This window comes from Urocitellus parryii, chromosome 2, assembly GCF_045843805.1.
Source record: "Urocitellus parryii isolate mUroPar1 chromosome 2, mUroPar1.hap1, whole genome shotgun sequence".
Classification (NCBI taxonomy): Eukaryota; Metazoa; Chordata; class Mammalia; order Rodentia; family Sciuridae; genus Urocitellus; species Urocitellus parryii.
In genome coordinates this window covers 102,349,701-102,372,605 of record NC_135532.1, presented here as the reverse complement: position 1 = coordinate 102,372,605, position 22,905 = coordinate 102,349,701, and the positions used below count along the sequence as shown (strand labels likewise).

At 45.0% G+C, this 22,905-nt stretch overlaps 1 protein-coding gene across 6 annotated transcripts in view; it reads right to left on the bottom strand.

Annotated features, from left to right (window-relative positions):
• Mras (muscle RAS oncogene homolog) overlaps window positions 1–22,905 on the bottom strand; it is a 50,479-nt gene that overhangs the window by 5,803 nt on the left and 21,771 nt on the right. For all 6 annotated transcript variants that reach the window (XR_003300437.2, XM_026385007.2, XM_026385006.2 and 3 more), the window contains exons 3-4: window positions 1,876–2,029; window positions 754–853 (exon numbers count right to left, since the gene is read on the bottom strand). Coding sequence is in view for 5 of the 6 variants with exons in the window: in XM_026385007.2 (XP_026240792.1) it covers window positions 754–853; window positions 1,876–2,029 (254 nt within the window). In the remaining variant the exon portion in view is untranslated. The remainder of the gene's footprint in view (window positions 1–753; window positions 854–1,875; window positions 2,030–22,905) is intronic.

Sequence of the window (22,905 nt, the reverse complement as noted above, 5' to 3'; positions counted from 1 at the left end):
GGGATGATTGTTGTCCAGGGTCTAGAGTGATGGAATCAAGACGCAAACAGAGGGCAGAGACAGGCAGGGTTAACTTCCAGTGCACCCCCTCTTCAACTAGCAGAGCTGAGCCAATGGTCAGAGGGGAGGTTCAACCTGGCAGCAGAGGAGGGAGCCAGAGGGCACAGTCCATGCCCACAAGGGCTGGGGATGCCCAGAGACCTCACCTAGCAACACTAGAAAACCTAACATTTTCTGATGATATTCAGGTTGTGGCCGGGGACAAACCTCAGTGTGGTCACTTGTCAGGTGGGGTTAAGGACGCCCACTTTGAGGAGCCATCGGCATGGTGCGTCTGTTCCCCAGGAGCAGTGCCTGGTGCAGGGCAGAGCTCAGCGAGCGAACAGAACTGACTCCAATGAGCGTGAGCATACTGGGTGGTGGACAGAAGCCAACCCCTCTGCACAGCCCAGGCATGGATCTGCAGGGTCCTGGTGGGACTGAGTGGCCCTTGACCAGGAGGTGGGTGGAACGCCACTCAGAAGGTATCAGATCCCCACATCAGAACTTCTAATGACTACAGAGGGTGTTTTCTCTCTGACTTGTTTTAAAAATATCCCCCCCCCATATGCCCCATGAGGGCCTGCCCCATAAAATCCAGTTGCTACTCAGGAGGCCCACGTTCCAATTCCAAAGGCCAGCTCTGCCAGAGAGATGGAGCACCCACATTCACACATCCTCCGGCCCCACACAGCCCAACGCACGTGCACCTACATTGTGTTTGTTGGCCATTTCTTTTCCTTGCTCCCTGGTGATTTTTCTCAGATGCATCAAATCGACCTTGTTGGCCACGAGGATCATGGGAAATGACTCCCTGGAAATAAAGGGACAGTGAGGGCCAGTGCCTGGCTGAGGGGATGCAGTCAAACCTCAGGTGTATCAGCCTGCTTGGCCGCATCAGAACCCCTTCCCAGCTCCTGCCCAGAGTGAGGTAAGCCCTTGGGTGAAAGGGGCCTGGGAGGTGAGGTGGCTGTCTTGGTTTTGAAGCCTCAAGCCTGTCACAAGGCTGGTGTTGAGGCTGGTCCAGAGGCCAAACTGCCATCCAAATCGTCACTCTCACTTTATGCCCCATGAGGTCCTGCCCTGTTGAATCCAGCACTGGATATTTTTATTCTTTAAAAATTGTAATTTCACAGGTGAAAAAGTGGCACTTTACTATTTCCCTCACATTTCTTTGATTAGCAAGAAAATTAAATATTTTCCCACCTGAGTCACTTTTGAGGCTCATATACTCAGGGGCATAACTGAGCTCTGTGTGCGTGTGTCCCTTTACCTGGTAAAGTCATTACCCCTTTCTGCTTTAGAATAGGTATTAGCTGGATTTTTCTGTGTTTACTCGGATTGGTCAGAACTTGCTGTTTTCCTATTAGCTCCTCCGTTTATTGTCTTTACTCTGCCTCTTCGAGATCCAATCAACTGAAAAGACCAGCTGGGCTGAAAATGGGCTCCAAATTATTCAATTATGAGACAAGGAAAAACGTGCTTTTAATTAGAGGCTTATAAATCTCACAGTCAAATGTGACTTAATCAATGACCATGTATACTAGAGAGAAAATTCACTTCTTGGTCCATAATATAACTTGGCTAAATTGGAGTTGAAACAAAGATGCTGCTACGGGGTGGGGATGGACCCCCTTAGGTCCCTGGAAGCAGTTTGGTCCTGAAGAAAAAATCTAGGGGTGGCACTGGAGGAACTGATAGGGAGATCTGTGGGGAGGAGAGAATTCAGCTTTCCAGGAGAGGAAGGGGGAAGAGGAGGAAGAAGAGGAGGAGAAAGAGGAAGAAAGGCAGAAGGGAGCCTCCTGCAGGCCAGGAGCTGGGACACCCTGCCCTCACCTGTCCTTGACACGCAGGATGAGCTGGTGGAAGCGGTCCACGTGCTCGAAGCTGGCCTTGTCGGTGACGGAGTAGACGATGAGGAAGCCGTCCCCGGTGCGCATGTACTGCTCCCGCATGGCACTGAACTCCTCCTGCCCGGCTGTGTCCAGAACTGGGGAGAGATGAGGCCACTCAGGGGCTGCCAGCGTCCCACTGGAGTCCCCTGAGCCCACAGCCCCCCAGTGGGAGGCTCTGCCTGAGTGGTTTCGATCCAGGTGCTCACTGGGCCTCAATTCCCTGATCCACCCACAAGTGATTTAAAATCAGTGATCAGCTCTCACAAACACCCACTGAGGAGTCCCCAGGGCCGGGGTGACTCCCTGCCGCAGCGTTTACAGAGCAGGATTCTTCTGGAAGCTAAGCTCAAAGACTCTCTTTGAGTCTCCAGTTCCGCCATCTTGCTGCCCCCTGTGGAGAAACGTGTGTTTGTGGATAAGCCTGGGGGAAGCCCTGAGGAGGCCACTGGTCAGTGTGGACACACACCAGGCAGGCTTCAGGGAGGGAGTGACCCTCACCTCTAGGATGGGACTGTCACAGGGGTGGCGGGAACAGTGCTGGGGCTGGAAGCAGGGTCCCCCAAGACCATGAGAAAGGTCCTTCCCTCCAAGCCACCATCGTCCCACGGACCCCTGACGCTCACCCTTCCTTCCTGGTGAGATCAAGTGCTCCACCTCTGCCTGGCTCAGAGAGTCCCAGCCACAGCTGGGGTGGGGGTGTCTCCTTCCAGCTGTGCCAGCCTGACCACTCCCACCCGACACGGTCCAAGGTCTGAACTGTGGGCTCCTGCATGCCCCTGCTCACTGGCCTCCATGCTCTCTCCACTCTGTGACCAGACCCAATTTCTCCCTCTCCCTCGAGGCAGTGAAGTTGGTGGTTACAGATTTTGGAGTCAGACCACGGCGCTGTGTCTGGCTTTCCACTCCTCGGGCGTGGCCCTGGGAAGGTTCATTTCTCTGTGCCTCTGTTTCCTAAAACAGGGACGGACGGCCAGGGTGGTTTGAGTTACTATGTGTAATGCCCTGAGAGAGAAGTGCTGGCACAAAGAAGGCCGAGGGGAGTGTCTGCCAGGAGCCTGCCATCTTCGAGGGGCCTTCTCTCCCACACCCTGGGCCTGGGCTCCCTCCTCCCAGGCCTTGGCTCACTCTGATGTCGTGTTCTGCTGCCTGAGCCCCCAGGGTTCTCCCCACTCTGTCCCAACCCTTCTCCAGACACATCTTGCTGCCTGTTTAATGTCCCCCCATGGCCAGACTGTTGGCTCCCAGAGGCAGGGACCTGGTCTATGTGAGTCACCTGGCTATTTGAGTCTCAGCACAACATGTACCCAAATAGTACTTGAATGAGCAAATAAATGAGGAGTCTAAGCCATGCTGTTCATTCATTTAAGAAATCTTTGAGTGCCTACAATGTGCTGGGCAGGTTCTAGCCTCTGTGGGCACAAGACAAATGTGGCAAAATCCTTGCTGTGGTAAGAACTTAAGATCCCGTCGAGAGACAGATAAATGAGAGGCTGCTGGAACGTTAGCTGGTTAAGCGTACACTATGAAGAACAACAGAGCCGGGTGGGGGGTGGTCACTGTCAGAAGATGGTATTATTTATACAAGTTCATTCTGGCTCCTCCTAACAAGTTCCCTTTTCCAATAGGCCGCACGTGGGAGCAAGGGGACTTGTTAGGAGCTTGTGCAGCAATCCAGGCAGGATATGATGGGGGGCCACTTTCAAAGACAGGGCTGCAGTGGGGGTGCTATTGGGTCTGGCCTGAGTGACAGGGTGAATATCGGTGTCATGGACTAAGGCAGTAAGGAAGGAGGAGAAGCAGGATTTGGGGACTCAGTTTTGACACTGTTTGCAAAGCCGAGCAGACCCCTGAATAGGACTTCAGACAGATATTTGGAGACTTATGTCAGATACTGAGAAGAAAAGAGGGAGCAAGAGACAGATGTAGGGGTACCAGGGGGTGGACAGCAAGGAAAGCCACAGAACGAGCTACTGAGGATACTTAGGATTCCACATCTCCTCTGGTACCTTCAGACAGGGCCTGGGAAAGTGACCTGTCCCATCAGATCATCATTGATGCAGGGACTAGTGAGGCCCAGTCCTTCTGCACTTCAGAGGGGCGATGGATGGACAGGAGGAGCTGGGATGTGCACCAGACGTGAGAGAAGCTAGTGGCTACTCTGCCCCACTCCCGGGCCTCAGGCTCATGCAGGAAGAGGGGCAGGACTCTGGACCTTGAGGTCCGTGTAGCTCTGACATCCTACAACTCTTTCATCTGGATATAAGAAGACAGGGACCTACAGTGAGGACCAGTGGGGTGGCTGAGGGGTAGGAAGAGTGCACCTTCAACTGGATCCCTCCATTATAGCTTCCCCCCACCCAAATAAATCCCACTTAGAACCGCAATCAATTAAACACTTGAAATGGCTGACATGTGGATGGGAAGGCCTAAATTCAATAGCAACATACATTAAGGTCATGTTATAATTAATATATTCACATATTTTCTAGGTTATGTTTAAAAATATGATCATTCAATTAAAAAAAAATCTCAATAGGGAGCTGAAAATACAATGGATCCTCTGGAAAGGAAAACAGCCATTTCAGACACTGAAGGTCTTTGACATTATCTTGCCAACTTTCTAAAAGAATTCTTAGAGATGTACTCAAGCAAAGTGAAAAACAGATTCATGAAAGAGAAGGATAAGGGATGTTATAAATAGTTATAAGCAAGAGAAAACAGCAAAATATAAGAGTTAAGTTTAAATAAAATGTTAAATAGTTTGAAGAGAAGGGATGATAAATTGGAACTAAAATCTATGATGAGCCATGTGTGAAGGAAGAGACCAGGAAAATGTAAGTGTCCCTCACCTGAGAATTAAAAATCTGAAGTGCTCTGAAACCTGTAACATTTTGTATACCAATGTGGTGTTCAAAAAGTTTTACATATTGGAACATTTTGGAGCTTAGATTTTTGGACTAGGGATGTTCAAATGGTAAGGTCTATGCAAATATTCCCAAATCTGAAAAACTCTGAAACCTGAAACACTTGTTGCCCCAATATGATATCCTTATTCTGGTACTAGATAAGGGATACTCAGCCTGTACTAACTTTCTTGCTTCATTGGGAAAGAGGCCAAAGATCCCAATTATACCCAGAGGCTGATAGGAAAATGTTAAGTATACACTTTCTTATGTATATAGCAGACCTACCCAAAGAACAGAAATAAAACCCCAAACCTCCTAATCACCAGAAGAGAGGAAAAACAGAACAAAGCAAATGGAACCAATTCAACAAAAGGCAAAAATAAACTTAATGAAATAAGCAAGTACAATTAAAAAGTAGATGTGAAATAAGATGGCAGAAATAAATCCAATCACAACAAATACAAATGGGATGAATTCACCTGTCAAAAGCAGATTCTTAGTACAAAAAGCAATTTGCCTGCTACTTAAAAAAGACCCATGAGAAGAAAATGACACACACAAAATGAGAAAGGATAAAAGAAGAATATACTTGCCACATGCTAACCAAAAGAAACGCATCTGCAAAATTAAGTTCAAGGTTAAGTCATTAAATAGGAAAAATGTAGGGTATATATAATGAGAAAAGGTAAAAACATCAAAAAGTGCCAAAGTCACGAAGCTTAAAACATGGAAACTTTTAAACAGGTCTGTCTTAAAGATAGAACAAATGCCCCCACCCACTAATGATCTGTTATTAATAGAAACAAGAATATAAAATAATCCATTCACTTTGAAAATTTAAAAGTTATATTGCTCTATAACTCTCCAGTTAAAGAGAAAAGCCAAGCAGAAATTACAAATAATTTGTAATTGAAGGACAATGGGTTGAGACCAAAATGGTTCTCAGGGGGAAATTATAGCTTTAAATGCATTTCAGAAACCGAAACTGAAAATTAATTAAGCACTGAAATTGGGAAGCTAGAAGAGAATAAATAAAACCAAAGAGAAAGGGGCTGAGGCTGTGGCTCAGTGGTAGAGTGCTTGCTGTGCACATGTGAGACACTGGGTTCGATCCTCAGCACCACATAAAAATAAATGAACAAAATAAAGGTATTGTGTCCATCTACAACTAAGAAATTAAAAAAAAAGACACGGGGTGGGGGGAATAGTCAATAAAAGTAGAGGAATGAGGGCGAAAGTAGTTGATAGCTAAAAATCAAAAGTAGTTGAAGTCTAAAATATCGAAAATTCTTTAAAAGATCAATTTAAAAAAATCTTTAGCAATTCTTGTCTGAGGGGAAAGAAAAGAAAAGTAAGCATTTGGAAGGGAAGAAGGCTTGTGGCTATGGATACAGATATATTTAATTATAAAAGAAAACAGTTTGATAGCAACACACCTTCATTTCTAGAAGAAATTGATGATTTAAGAAAACAAAGGATCAAAACTACCTCAAGAAAACAAAAAAAAAAATCCAGATACATCAATAACTGCAGATAAAACCCAGGAGAGAAAAATCTATTCCACAAAGGGCAGAAAAGCTATTCTTGGCCCCATGGTGGGGGCAGGCGCAGCCAGGGAGGAGGTAGGGCTGAGCTGGACCTAGTCTGGTTTGGGGTCCATTCCTTGTCCAGCTTCCCTTCCACACACATATGTCTGGGAATGCCTCCTACAGCCACATGGCAGCGACCGTGCCTTCGAGGCTTCTTAGGGAAGGCTGAGGATGATGGGCAGCTATGCTGATAGGAGATCAGGGCTCCACCTGCATGCACGGGGCCAAGCCTCACAGCGTGAAGTAGGAGGACTCCAGAGACACAGAGTATTAGTCACTGCGGGAGAAGAGGCGTTCTGCCAGAGTGTGTGTGTGTGTGTGTGTGTGTGTGTGTGTGTGAGTGACAGAGAGAGGGGAGTGGGGGAGGGAGGGAGCACCAGCGTAGAGGGAGGAGGGAGATTCTGGAGGCAGTGTCAGGTCTTCGCTGCCCCAGTCCTTTCACAGTGGTGGTGGTGGTGGTAAGAGAGCCAGCTCCATTGCAGGGAAAGATTAAAGTGGTGGCTGCTCTCAGATCTTGTAGATTTCAGAAGCCAAGACACACACACACACTGGCATGGTGTGAGGTCCCAGGCAGGCTGGCAGCCAACATGGAGAGGCACCAGCCTGGGTTCCTAATGGGACTGCCAAGACCTCCTCCTCCTCCCCCTCCTCCAACTAGAGGGGTGTGACTGGCCACCTAGAGCCAGCCAAGCCTGTGGCCTCCACCTTCAATGCCTGTTCCCCTCCCCTCGGGCTGTCCCAGGCACCCTCCAGCTCACCCTCCAGCTCTGTGTGGTTGATCTCCTCAGCTCCTCCTCAGGAGAAGGCTCAGCCTCTGACCTCCATCTTTGAAGGCTTCCTCTCCACCTGGCTCAGCTCCCCACCTTGCAGTAGGAGCCTGGCATTCACATCCCTGGGCCTCCAGAAAGCTTCAGTACCCAGCGAGGGCTCAGAAAAATAAGTGCACAGTGACGAGACAAATCAAGTGCACGCGACAGGAAATGCTGTAACCACACTAAAACAGCTCACTCCAGCTTTAAGGGAAATCACTAAATACTGACTTTTTAACTAAATTTCCTGGTGCAACCTTCAGGGTGAAACTAGGCTTCTGGAACCTAGAACAATAGACAATGATTTCTAGGGGTAAGATGGTCAGAGCTATTTCCAATCCCTAGACCCACCGGGGGAATGAAAGAGCCCATTTTACAGGACAGTTAGGTGGGGAAGACTGTGCCACTCCCAGGAACAGATTCAATAAAATAATGCTCCTGGTTGAGCACAACCGTGCTGAGCACCCACCACCACCACCACCATTTGCATCTGTGCTCCCTTTCTGGGTAAGGGCACATAAGGGGCAGGGGTGGGTGCCAGGCAGCAGGAGTGGCTGTGACAACCCAGCACTGTTCCCAGAAAAAGAGTCACTTGCTTGGACTTCTCCAAAGTGCCGACAGAATGTGGAAAGCCAGGCCACTGGGGACTCTACAGGAGAGGGAGCTAAGAGTCCTATAGAGGCACCAGCTGGCTTCCTAGCAATGGGGGGAGACTCCTTCTGGCAGGGGCCCCAACTTCCTCAACACGCTCACTGAAGGACAACAGCAGCAGAGGAGAAGTGCCAGCCACCAGCCCCGGGCGAGCTCCTTCTAGAGGCCACACTACTGCAGTATGGGGCCTGGAGAGAGGAGGCCTTGGGGTCAGTTTTCATGAGTCGGGGTACAAGCTGCACATGTGGGTGCACCTTCTGGGAAGATGGTCCCTGGCTTTGTGGGGTTCTTAGAGGAGCCAGAAACACCCCCTCCCTCAGATGTTGCCCTCTAGGAAAAGGAGCAAAGAGTGGAGAGCACGGCTGGGGTCTCAGCAGTGTGACCAGAGCTCGGGGGCAGATGGAGCCTGGGAGAGCCTGACAGTGGGGAGGCCGGGAGGCCAGGCTGTAGCCCCCAAACCTGTTCCACCGTACAGCCTCTCTGGGAGGTCAGGCCTTCACAGGTGAAGCAACTGAGGCAGGCAACACCACTGCATCTCCCAGGCTCATACTGCTAGTAAGCAGGGGGCAGGACCAGAACCCATACCCGGCTAGCCCAGGCCTCTCTGCCCCTGGCACTAGGCTGGTGTTGAGTGGGGAGCCAGTAGCAGTGTCCCAAGGCCCAAAGAGGATCAGGTCTAAAGGGAGGGAGTCAGGATAGAGGGCTGGGGATGCAGCGATGAGATGAAGGCCCAAAGGCCACACTTTCTACATCCATCCCCAGATGGTCACATCACTTTCTCACCATGCCACACCTGCCTCGGGGCTCCACCTGTACCTGGGAGGAGAGTGACCACGCTGTGCTGGATGCTGGCTTGTTCCCTTTGCAGTTTTGGCACGGATTTCCAGGGCTTTCCAAGCATCTAGTCATTCCAAACACATCCTTCTCCAGTAATTCTCCTGTTTCCCAGTGAGCACATGTTATAGTTTGGACATGAGGTGTCTCCAAAAGCTCCTGTGTCGATACAGGAATGTCTGGAGGTCACATGATTGGATTGTCCCTCCCGGTTGGAATGGACCCTCTGGGTGGTAACTGCAGGCAGGTGGGGCATGGCTGGAGGAACTGGGTCACTGGGGATGTGCCTCTTCACTGTGGCCCCTCCCCCGTTCCCTCTCTCTGCTTCCTGGCCTCCATGTCCCCAGTAGCCTTCCTCTGCCACACCCTTCAGCCATGATGCGCTGCCTCACCTTGGGCCAGAGCAATGGAGTCAGTCATACCATGGAGTAAAGTTCAGATAAACTTCCCCTCCCATAAAAGTTGTTCCTGCTGGGTATCTTGGTCACAGGAACACAGTGCTGACGAACACACCACGTGACCTTGTCCACTGACACCTTGGTCTCTTCAGGCTCCATTCTCGGCTTAACTGAAACGGGTCCATCAGGAGATAAACTCCACCTGCCTCCCCACTGGGCAGCCCACAGAGAGGCGTGGAGCCCTCTGCATTACTGGTGGCAGTGTAAAATGGCGCAGCCACTTTGGAGAACCACTTGGTAATTCCTCAAACCGTGAAGCTCATGATCCTGAAATCCCACTCCTTCGTATCTAGAAAACCTACATCCCCACAAAACCTTGCACATGAATGTCCGCAGCAACATTAGTCATCAGAGCCCCAAAGTGGAAACCATCCAAATGTCCATCAGCTGGTCAAAGGAAAAACAAAATGTGGCATACCCACATGCTGCAGCGTCATTCACACATAAGAAGAAATGAAATTTTGATATCTATGACATGATCGCCCCTGAAAACACTGTGCTACAATTCATAATGGCCAAACTATGGAACCAGCCTAAGTGTCCATCAATAGATGAGTGGATGAAGAAAACGTGGCAGGAGTTTTTTCAGCCATAAAGAAAAACGAAATTCCATCATTTGCAGGAAAATGGGTGGAATTTGAGAACATTATGTTAAGCACAACAAACCAAACTCAGAAAGTCAAGGGTCTTATGTTTCTCTCATATGTGGAAGCTAGAGAAGAAAAAAGGGAAAGAAAAGTGGGGGAGACCAGTAGAGGACAGGGACCAGGGGGAGGGAGGGGAGGAGGGAAAGGGGAAATACTGGGGAGTGATATTGGCCAAATTATATTGTTATATTGTGTGCATTACAAATATTTAAGAGTGAATCCCACTCATATGCACAATGTACCAATAAAAAATATAGAAATAAAAAAAGGGAAATAGTAGGCTAAGAGAAAGTCACAAAAGGCACATGTTGTATGATTATTTATATGAAATGTTCAGACAAGGCAAATCCATAAAGGCAGAGCGTAGACTAGAGGGTGCAGGGACTGGGGCAGAGGAATGTGGGGAATGCCAGGTAGGGGTGGTTATTTTTGGTGGGGGAAATGAGGAGTAGTGTTGATTCCAGTGATCACTGGTTTGTGAATTGATCAGCCACTTATGCCTGCACAATCTCATGAGTACACTGAAAGCCACTGGACTTCACATGTGAAATACCTCAATAGAGAAGGTGTATGAGGAAATTACCCACCTGCCTTCCTTTCTTTGAAATGCACGCTCCACCTGACCCTCTCAGTGACGGCGGATGGCCTGCCCCTCCCTGCTCCTGTCAAGACCACCCTCCAGCTGCAGGCTCATGTCCCATGCCAGTCATGCCAGGACATAGCTGCTGCTGCTGTCCCCTCCATCCCCAGGGGCACCCTTTTCTCTATCAGCTTATTTCCAGGAGCAGGTAAACATGCTATAATTTCTTTCATTTTAAATAAAATAAAACCAAAAGATTAAAAATAAGAGAACCCTGCCCCCGCCCCCGACCTCCCATCACATTTTCTATTCTTCAAGGCCATGCTCCCTGCCAGCCTGTCCTTTCCCCCACTCTCTCTCTAATCCACTCCAATCAGATTTTCATTCCCCACCACTGAGCCCAAACTGATCTTGTCAAGTTGCTGGTGACCTCCATGTCACTAAACCCAATGGGCACAGCTCCTCCCTAGTCCCCCACCGGGAGCCTCTTAACTAGTCTCTCTGGTTCTTCCCTGGATCCCCCAAGGTCTGTTCTCCACACCAGAGCCAGGGCAAGCCTTTAAAATATCAGTTCATAACCCTCTTGAATCTAATGTATGAAATATGTCAAGAGCTTTGTAATGTTTTGAACAACCAATAAAAAAAGAAATGAAAATAATTTTATAAAACTGAAAAAAAATAAAATATCAGTCAGGTCTTGTCCTTCCTCGGCTTAAAATCCTCCAGTGGCTTCTCCTTTCTCTATGGGCCCTGTGAGATCCTTCCCATACAGTTACCTCCTTACCTCTCCTGCCAGCTTCCCTCGCTTGCTGTCCCCACTATACCCCAAACAGGCCAGTACCCCTTCCTCACAGCCTTCGCCCCGACCCCATCACTGTCTGAGACTCAGGTAGAGCTTTCTTCTGCAGACGCACCCCCTCCCCCAGGCAGGAAGACACCCCTGACCAGCCCACAGAAGACAGCAACCCCTTCCTCCTGCTTCCCCTCCCTTGCCTCCTGCTCCTTCTCAGCATTTATCACCACCCGACACCATACACACAGGTTTAGGCTCTGTCCCCCAAGCGGTAAGGCAAGCTTCCTGAGAGCTTTGCCAATCGCCACACCCTGCGATTCCCAAAGAGAGCCAGGCGCAGTGCAGTGCTCAGAGATATTTGTTGAGCAAATGAGTGGACACTCAGGGTCCAAGCCACACATCACAGAGGAAAGAGGTGATATCGCCAAGTCGGGTGTAAGCCCCACTTCTTGACCTTTCCAGATACAGGACATGGGTCAGTAGCCTTCTTCTGCATAGGCAATAGGGCCTACCCTTAAAAAGTAGAAGATGCCCTTGTAAATAATAATATAAATCATATTTGAGCAACCACAGTAACAGCAGCTTCTACTGGGGTTTACCATATGCCTTGTAAGGCGCCTCCTCCTCTCCTGGCTCGCTCAAGAGGTGTTAAAGGTAGAAAGTCTGGGTTGGATCAGAGACACAATGGTGGGAAAAGTTCAGAGGCCCTCTCTTAGAGAAGCTGCCAATTTGTATTTTTTCACTTATTCTTTGCAACAATTATGAGGACATATCCCATGTGGATGTGGGCCCCACCAATGAGGGTGCAAGGTCTTTGTTCTGAGGCTGTCTTTCCCCAAAGAGAGAAGAAGCCCCCGGTTACCAGGCCTCGGCCTGGTGAGTTCAAGGCGGTAGGGACCACCTCAAAGCCCCGAACATCACCCAACACAAGGCAGACAAGTGAGATCTCAGAGCCACCTGTCAGGCTGCTGTGCTGAGCCCAAAATGTTCACGTGACTTCTGACAGTAATCAATGTGAAGTTCCAGAGTGATAGCACAACCCACACTCACTGCGGAAGATGGAACCCGAGTGTTGGCAACAGAGAAGGAACAGCAGCTGGAGGCGGGTGATGACAAGCTTGGAATGAGCGGAGGCCGGGCAGCCACGCCCCTCACTCGCACCTCCACCACCGAGTCCAAGCCTAATGCACTGACTCCAGGTCAGAGGCTGGTGATAGGTCCTCTGGCTCCTGGGCCAGGGTGAGCACAGGGCAGGATAGAGATCCCTGGTTTTGAGGGCAGAGGGAATGGGGCTCTCATCAGCAGAGCGATCACCTCTCTGAGTCTCAGTTCCCTCACCTGCAGGGGCCTCGTTAATTAGAGGGACTGTTGGACAGCTGCTGGGGTAGGTGGTCTGGGCTTCCCAGGGGAAGGTCCCTTGGGGCTCAAGGTGGCAGCAGGAGCAGTGTTTCAAAGGTGGAGTGTTTCACTATCTTAGCAACTAGCTCAGTAGGACTGGTGCATGCTAGCTACAAGAGCAGCTGTGCTTAGCTGTAAAGCAAGCTAATGTCATCTCCGTGATCTCAATCGAGCAGAATTGTCACAAAGATGAAATGAAGCAAACCTTGCAATTTAGCATGAGGTGTTTGGCCTTCAAGAAAAGTCTGGTCAGTATCTGCTATCATAGCTCTGAGGGTGGTCAGTATAAATGCTATCATAGCTCTGAGGGCGGTCAGTAGTAAATGCTATCGTAGCTCTGAGGGCCAAGGAGCAGCAACAAGAAGGTTCCAGAGGAGATCCAGCATCCCTGTGAGGAGGCGCTTCCTACCAGCAAGTCCTACCCCAGGCAACTTGGTGACCAGTGGGCTCCAGGCAGCTGGAAGTAGCCAAGCAGGGACAACTGATGTAACAAGGAGAAGAGTGATTTTATCACCTCTGGCCAGCAGCCATCCTCCCTCCTATAGGCAAAGGGAGAAATTCCTCCCACATCATCTGTAGGGCAAAGGGGAGGATGCATGGAGGAGCAGCCTGCTCTGCCTGCACCCCATTCTTACTCGGAGCCCATGGGTAGTGCCGGATATGAAGTTGGCTGTAGGGCTGCTGAGCATAGGTGCCTACTTGGAAAGGTCCCTAGCTCAGAAAAAAAAGCTCTCAATAAATGTTCTGCTTGCTCTCCCTGCTTCTCCAGCCTCCTTCTCTACTCCGTGACCCCAGAAAGAATGTGGATTCAAGTGTTCGGGGAAACGCCAGGTCCAGGCCCCTCGGAGAAGACAACAGCACTTGTGTGTGGGGTTTGGGCAGAAGCCAGGGTGGAAATATCCTGGCTTCTGAGGGCTCAGGAGAAGAGCCAGGCTTTAACGCTTTGCAAACACCAAGCCCTTGCTGGAGAGACAGGGGACAGAGAGGCTGCAGGGATGAGCCCGGAGCCACTAGATGGAAGGAAGAGGTTCCACAGACTCAGGGCCCCTGCTGTTCTCTGGAGATGGAAGAGAGGTTCCAGAGGTTAGCAAGGCAGAGATTGGGGTGGCGAGCCACAGGGGCCGGGGGAGAAATACCTGCACATCTGATGTGTGAGTCAGAGCAAGGTGGAAGGACCTGGCCCCAGAAGGACACATGCAAGAACACAGTAAGAAGGGCCAGGGAACCTGTCTGTTGATCCTGATAAGCCAGTCATATGCCCTTCTCCCTGGGATTTCAACTCTCATTCCCAAGGGTCCTACTCAACTGTGTGATGTGGGCAAGGAATTCCTTATACAACCAGACTGACACTGTCTCGGAGACAAAGGGGAGTTCAAACCATCGCCAGCTGTAGGATGCTTGGCTTTATTTTCTTCACATTCAACACAAGCTTATGACAGTAGCTCCCGCAACAGGTAAAAAGAGAACACACCGTCAACAAAAAAAGAAAACTACAGACCAATACCTTTGATGAACAGAGATGCAAAAATCCTTCCTAAAATTCTTGCAAACCAAATTCAACAACACATTTAAAACAATCATACACCATTTTTTAGTCAGCTTTTTCATCTCTGTGACCAAAAGACCTGACAAGAATAATTTTAGAGGAGGAAAGATTTATCTGGGCTCATGGTTTCAGAGGTCTCAGTCCACAGGGGGCTGACTTTGTGGCTCTGGGCCCGAGGTGAAGCAGGACATCATGCAGGAGGGGTGTGGAGAAGGAAAACAGCTCAGGACATGGTAACAAAGAAGCAGAGAGAGCTCTGCTCACAGGAGACAAATCTAAACCCCAAAGGCATGTCCCCCATGATCTCCTTCCTTCAGCTACACCCCACCTGCTTACCGTTACCACCCAGTTAATCCATATTGGTGTGTTAACCAACTGATGAGGCCATAACTCATAATATAATCATTTCATCTCTGAAATTTCTTGCACTGTCTCACACATGTGCTTTTGGGGGATACCTCATATCTAAACCATAATAATACCGATCAAGCTGGTTTCATTTGAGAACTGCAAGGATGGTTAAACATATGCAAATCAATAAATTTAATATACCACATAAATAGGATCAAGGATAAATATCACAACATCATCTCAATAGATGCAGAAAGTCTTCAATCAAATTCAACATCCCTTTATAATAAAAATCCCTGAAGAAAGTAGGTATAGAAGAATCTTACCTCAACATAATAACACTATGTCTGACAAACTCAAAACCAACATCATACTGAATGGGGAAAAAATGAAAATATTTCCTCCCAAATCAGGAGTGAGACAAGGATGTTCACTCGAAGTTTTAGCCAGAAAAATAGGCAAGAGAAAGAAATAGAAATGCATGTAGAAAATGAGGAAGTCAAATTACCCCTATTTGCAGATGATATGATACAATGCTTAGAAGACCCTAAAAATTCTACCAGAAAACTTTTAGATCTGATAAAGAAATTTAGGGTGCAAAATCAATAGCTCACTAACCAGTCATTTACAAATAATGAACACAATAAGAAAAAAAATCAGGAAAATAATTCCACTCACAAAACCATCAAAAAAGGTATAGAATATCCAGGAATAAACCCAACCAAGAAGGTGAAAGACCTCTACAATGAAAGTTACAATACACTGAAGAAGAAAATTGAAGACGACACTAGAATATGGAAAGACTTCCCATGTTCATGGATTGGCAGAATTAATATTGCTAAAACGGCCATATTGGTGAATCTGATCTGCAGAGTCAACATAATTCATGAAAATACCAGGATATTCTTCAAGGAACTAGAAAAAAATAATGCTAAAATTCAAGTGAAAGCACAAAAGATCCAGAATAGCCAAAGCAATTCTGAGTAAAACAAGCAATGCTAGAAGTATTACAATATCCAATTTCACATATATATAGTATATATCACACATATATGTAGTATATATCACAATATACTACAAACAAAGCCATACTAACAAAAACAGCATGGCACTAGCATTAAAACCAGACACGTAGTCCAGTGAATAGAACAGAGGACAAAAACATTTGCTGGAGAAAAGACAGTCTCTTTAACAAATGGTGCTGGGAAAACTACACATCCATCTGTAGAAGACAGAAGCTTAGCCAGGTGCAGCAGTGCACACCTGTCACCATAGCTCTGGGCCCGAGGTGAAGCAGGACATCATGCAGGAGGGGTGTGGAGAAGGAAAACAGCTCAGGACATGGTAACAAAGAAGCAGAGAGAGCTCTGCTCACAGGAGACAAATCTAAACTCCAAAGGCATGCCCCCCATGATCTCCTTCCTTCAAGCTACACCCCACCTGCTTACCATTACCACCCAGTTAATCCATATTGGTGATTGATGAAGCCACAACTCATAATCTAATCATTTCACCTCTGAGAATTCAGTGCCCAATGTGAAGTTGGCTGTAGGGCTGCTGAGCATAGAAATATCCTGGCTTCTGAGGGCTCAGGAGATGAGCCAGGCTTTAACACTTTGCAAACACCAAGCCCTTGCTGGAGAGACAGGGGACAGAGACACTGTTTCTGTCCCCTGTGGAGGGGAGGAAGATTACAAGTTTCAGGCCAGACTAGAAAACTTATTGAGACCCTATCTCAAAATTAAAACAAAAATAAAAAGCATTCGGGATGTAGCTTAGCGGCAGAGCACTTGCCTAGCATGTTCAGGGCCCTGAGTTCGGTCCTCAGCACCACAATAAATAAGTAAATAAATAAATAGAATTGAAACTGGATTCAATCTCTCACCCTGTACAAAAATCAGTTCTAAATGGATCAAAGACCTAAGTATAAGGCCAGAAAGTTTGAAACTACCAGAAGAAAATATAGAGGAAAAACTTCAAGAAATAGGCACTGGTAATGACTTCTTACAGAGGACTCCAATGGCTCAGAAAGCCACAAAAATCAACAAATGGGACAACATCAAGTTAAAAAGTTCCTGCGCAGCAAAGGAAATGGAGTGAAGAGACAGCCTACAGAATGGAGAAGATCTTTGTCAGCTGCTCTTCCTACAGAGGATTAAAATCCAGAATATATAAAGAACTCAAAAAACTTATCAGCAATGAAACAAATAACCCAACTGATAAACCAGCAAATGAATGGAAAACAGACAATTCTCAAAAGAGATACAAATGGACAATAACTATGTGAAAAAAATGTTCAATATCTATATCCACGAGGGAAATGCAAATCAAAGCCACACTGCTGCCTCATCTCATCCCAGGCAGAATGGAAATCGTCAAGAATACAAAAAAAAAAAAATACTGGGGAAGGAACCTTATACGCGGTTGGTGGGAATGTAAATGAGCACAGCCACCATGGAAATCACTATAGAGGTTCCTCAAAGACTACAAAGAACTACCTTGTGATCCAGCTCCACCACTCCCCAGTAGATAACTGAAGGAATTCAAGTCAGCATACTATAGAAGACACCCGCATACCTGTGTTTACTATGGCACAGGTCACAATAGCCCAATTATGAAACCAGCCTGGGTGTCTTTCAAAAGATGGATGGATAAAGATTATATATATATAAAATGATATATACATGGGATATATGTGATGCATGAAAAGTTATATCCATTATATATATGTATATATATACACACTAATATATAGAATAATACTCATATATACACACACACACACACATACAATGGAGTATTATGCAGCCATAAAAATGTTATTGCAGGGAAAAAAAGAAAAGAACTAAGCATCATGTTAATCAAAATAAGCCCAATTCAGATAAATGTCACATATTTTCTCTCATATATGGAATCTTGGAGGACAAAAAGGTGACATGAAAGCAGAAGGGGGAGATTATTCGAAAAAAGGAAGGGGATAGGAGTATGGTAAGGGGGTAAAGGAAGATATAAATGATCAAAGTGTGTTACATGCATGTACAAATATGCTATAAGGAAACACGTTATTCTGTATAAAATGCATTAATAAAAAAAATAAAGTATGCTGAGCATGGGCCTTCCACTCAGCAATTGCCCCATGACGTCATTACTGACGATAACTATCCTCCTCCTCCTCCTCTGCATGATCACCTTAACCCTCACCGTCAGTATCTTACTGTCATGTTTTTGCTCAGAGTTTGGAAGAAGAGAAACCACAGATTCCAGAGCTCTGGGAGCTGAGTGGGGCAGAGGGCAATGGGAGGCATCTCCAGGCCCAGCACCTCCCCAGGCGGGTGGCCTCCAGGGACTCAGCCTTCAGAGCACGAGGTGTTCTGAGCACCCCAGGGCTGCAAACCATCCAAACAGGGTGGGCCCCAGCACGGTTCAGGGTTTCACTGAAGTCTAAGTATAACCTTCCTCTGATTCAAGTTCTCAAAATACAGGGCACACTTTAAAAATCCATTCTTAATATTTAGAAGAAATGTTTCAAGCATCCCTTTTCTTTTTCTTTAGTTTTTTTTTTGGGGGGGGGCACTCAAACTCAAGATCTTCCAGTCTATTACAGCCACACGCCACCTCACCCAGCTGTGTTTTTCTTTTTTTGGGGGGGAGGGCAGTACCAGGGATCGAACTCAGGGGCACTGGACCACTGAGCCACATCCCCAGCCCTATTTTGTATTTTATTTAGAGACAGGGTCTCACTGAGTTGCTTAGTGCCTCTCCATTACTAAGGCTGGCTTTGAACTTGTGATTCTACTGCCTCAGTCTCTTGAGCCACTGGGATTACAGGCATGTACCACTGCACCAGATCTTCCTTTTCTTAATAGGAGATCTTATTGGGTAGTGAAGGGCGCTGGTCTGGACTCTGGTGTCTATTCCTGAGGAAGGGCCAGGTGGGCAATGCCGTGAGTTGGTCTAACTCCTGAGGAAGGAATGAGCTGAGCCAATTCAAGCTACCAGAGCAGTTCCAGGGCCGGGTTTCCCCATTCTCTCCTGGTACTGCTCTAAATATTATCACAAAATCTAAAAATCACACTCAAGAAAGACTCTTTTTCTCAGGAACTAGTGTCCAAAGTTATTTAGGAAAATGTTAGAGAAGCTTATAAGGCTGTAGAGAGAAACAATATTGATTGAGCTACAGTTATGTACCAGACACAGTGTTCATCTCTTAAATGCATCATGTAATATTTTTTTCCCTGTGGAACATAGCCCAGAATGCTGTACCAAAAAAATGGTCCCTTTGGGGAGTCTTAAGAATACTATATCTTACCAATATGCTTCTAATATGTATTTATTATATTAAAGGTTGTTATAAGTCCTACAGTTAAAAGAAACTTGTTTGTATTTATTTAATTCAGTATATCCCAAGTGTGATATTTATTCTAATAGATGATGCATGAAATTATTTTAGAAAGTGCATAAGTGTAAACTTTTAATTGTAATAGTTACACACACAGCATATAAATAAGTGTGAATAGAATAAAATAATATAGATATCACATCAAACCTGTGACCACGTAACATATTTCAGGATTCATTCATTCATTTATTCATTCTGTAAGTGTTTACTGAGGACCTATGATAAGCCAAGCAGTATTCTAGATGCTAGGGAGATATTGCAGTAAATAAAGTTCCTGCTGTCACAAATTTGTATTTTAGTGGAAAGGGGGACAGAAACTCATAAATAATATGGGATATGTTCAACAGTGAAGGGTAGAATAAAGAAAAACAGAGTTGAGCAGGGAGATGGAATGGATATGGACAGGATGCATGGACACCAGTACAGATGGCCTGGTCAGAGATGATCTCCCAGATAAAGTGACATTTAAGCTGAGGCCTAAATGAAATGAGCATCTTTTCAGGAAGAACATATAGTACAGAGAGAACACCATGTGCCAAGTCCCCAAAGTGGGAACATGCTTGGTACCCAGTGAGACTGGTCAAAGTCCCAGCTGCAGATAAGCCCCGAAGGATGGTATTTTCTTTTTCTTTTTCAAAATATTTTTTTAGTTGTTGATGGATGCTTCATTAATTAGTTATATGTGGTGCTGAGGATCGAACTCAGTGCCTCACACAGGATAAGCAAGAGCTCTACCACTGAGCCCCAGCCCCAGCCCAAGATGGTGCTTTCTTAATGGAGATATTCATGCACCACACTCTTCACCCCCCTTAAAGTGTATAGTTTGGTAATTTTTTAGTATGTTCACAAAGTTGTTTTTGTTTGTTTGGTACTAGGAATTAAATACCACGGATGTTTTACTCCTGAGCTACATCCCCAGATCTTTTTACTTTCTTTTTTAAAAAAAAAAAAAATGTTTATTTTTTTCATTTTTTAGTTGTGGATGGATAATGCCTTTATATATTTATCTTTATCTCGTGCTGAGGCTCAAACCTGGTGCCTCACACATGCTAAGCAAGTGCTCTACCGCTGAGCCACAACCCCAGCCCCTCTTTTTACTTTCTTAATTTTTATTTTGAGGCAGGGTCTCCCTAAGTTGCTAAGGCTGGCCTCAAACTTGTGTTCCTCCTGTCTCAGCCTCCTGAGTCACTGGAATTATAGGTATATGTCATGACACGTAGTTTTGTTTTGTTTAAATAATGATTTGGTTCTGCTTCTGGCCGAGATGAAGCAACAGGGACCAGATTTACCTTCTCACCCCAAACAACCAAAAAAACAGGCAAAATATATGAAACAATGGTTGTCAAGATACCAAACATCAGGCAATGAAGGAGAATGTTCCCTGAGAGATGGACATAAAATCAGTGACAGCATCTATGACTCCCTAACTTATGGCCTTCTCAATTTCCAGGCTATAGTATAGGGATGGAAAATGCAGCAACCATGAAAGTCATTTTATAATAATTGAAGAGCCCATTTTTTCAAGAGGATATATCAATCCTAAACATTTATGTATTTACTAACAGAGCATTACCATTCATCGAACTGAAAAGAAAAAAATAGGTAAATTTACAATTATGCACAGAAATTCAATACCCCTCTTCTTAATAATTGATAGAAAAAGTATCCAGAAAAATCAATAAAGACGTAGAAGACTTAGACAACATTTTCAGCCAGTTTGATCTAATTGGCATTCATAGACACTCCACCCAATGACAGAACACAAGTTCTTTCCACACGCACATGAAACATTTACCAAGACAGACCGTATTCCAGGTGATAAGAAATGTCTCAATAAGTTCAAATAACACACCGCACATTCTCTGATACAATGGAATTAAAGATCAAGAACAGAGAGATCTCTGAAAAATTCCAAAATGCTTGAAAACTAAACAATATACTTCTAAATAATTTATGGGTCAAAGAAAAAATCCAAAGATAAATTAGAAAGAATTTGGACTGAATGAAAATGAAAATAAAACCCATTAAAATTGATGGGACACAGCTAAAGGACTAGGAGAAATTTAAAGCACCAGATGAATAGCTTAGAAAAGAAGAAATATCTCAAAGACATCAGTTTGCACTTTAAGAAATTAGAAAAAGAAAATTACATCCAAAATAAGCAGGCAAGAGGAAAGGAGTGAAAAATCAGTGGACCCAAATAAGAAAATCAATGAATGCAAACGCTAATTCTTTGAGAAAAATCAATAAGATTCATAAATCTCTAGCCAGCAGGATTAGAGAAAAAAATAGAAGTCACAAGTTACCAATATTAGGAATAAGTGACATCACTATAGATGCTACAGATATTATAAAGATAATAAGAGAATACTATAAACAACTTTATGCCAACAGACTTGATAACTTTGATGACTTTAATAAATTTTGGGTGTTGGGGATGTAGCTCAGTGGTACAGCAGTAGCATGTGTGAGGCCCCAAGTTCAATCCCCAGCACCTCCAACAAACAAAATTTCAAAGTCACATCACAAACTACCAAAGTTCATTGAATAAAGAGATAGTTTGAATAGGCTTGTATCTATTAAAGAAATTTAATTTGTAGTTAAAAACATTCGACGAAGATAACTCCAGTTCCAGTTGGCCTTGTTGGCAAATTCTACTAAGTGTATAAAGAAGAAATAATACCAATGTGGCTCAAACTCTTCTAGAAAATTGAAGAAAAGGGGATAATCCCCAACTCATTATAGAAGTCCAGCATGACTCTGGTACCAAAATCAGACAGACATACAAGAAAAATACAGACTAATATCCCTCAAAAACATAGATATAAAAATTCTCAATAAAATTTTAGCAAATCAAAGTCCACAGTATATTAAAAGATAACATATCATAACCAAAGGTATTTGTCCCAGGAATGCAAGGTTGGTTTAATAGTAGGAAAAAAAACCCATTATTTACCAAATTAACAAATGAAAAAGGAAAAACCCTATGATTATCTTGGTAACCACAGGAAAGGCATTTGATAAAATCCAGCATCTGTTTCTGAAGAAAAGCCTTTGGCAAACTAGGAATATAAAGAGGCTTCCCTGATGTAACAAAAGCCATCTGTAACAGATCTCCAGCTAACGCTTAATTAATCTGTACTTAACACTGAAGGACTGGAAGCTCCCCCTTCGGATCTAGAGTAAGACAAGCACTTCTCTTTTTCCTGCTTCTGTTCAACAGTGCACTGGAGGCTTTCGTCAATGAAATGAGGCAAGAAAAAGGAAATAAAAGCTATCCATATTGGAAACGAAGAATTAAAACTGCCTTTATCACTGATGTGACAATGCAGAGAAATTCAGTGGAATCTACAAAAAAAGCCATTAGAGGTAATAAATCAGTTTCTCAACCTGCCAGCTATCAGATTAACATAATAATCAATTGTACTTACATATAATAGCAACAAACAATTGAAAAACTGAAATTTAAAATTCATTTACAATAGCACCAATACAAATGTAGGTAAAAATCTGACAAAATATGTAAAATGTTTTTCTACTCAAAACTTCAAAAAAAATTGATGAAATTAAAGAAAACCTAAATAAAAGAAGAGTAATGATGATGTGTTCATGGGTTAGATGGCTCAATTTTGTTAAGATCTCAGTACTCCTCAAATTACTATACATAATCCTAAATTCCAGAATTTTGATGGATTCTAAAATACCTATGGAAATACTCAAGACCTAGACTAGCCAAAACAATGTTGAAAAAGGACAAAGCTGGAGATTTAACGATTTAACATTATCTGACCTCAAGCCTTATTATAAAGCTACAGTTATCAAGACAGTGTGTTACTGGTGTTAAGAAAGACAAACAGATCAAAGAAATAGATTATACGGACAAGGGATTTTCACCAGCATACAAAGGCATTTTGTGGGGGGAAAAGACAATCTTTCCAATAAAAAGTGCTGGAATGACCGCATAACCATTTATAGAAAAATGAACTTTCTTCTATCCTCATGTCTTATGT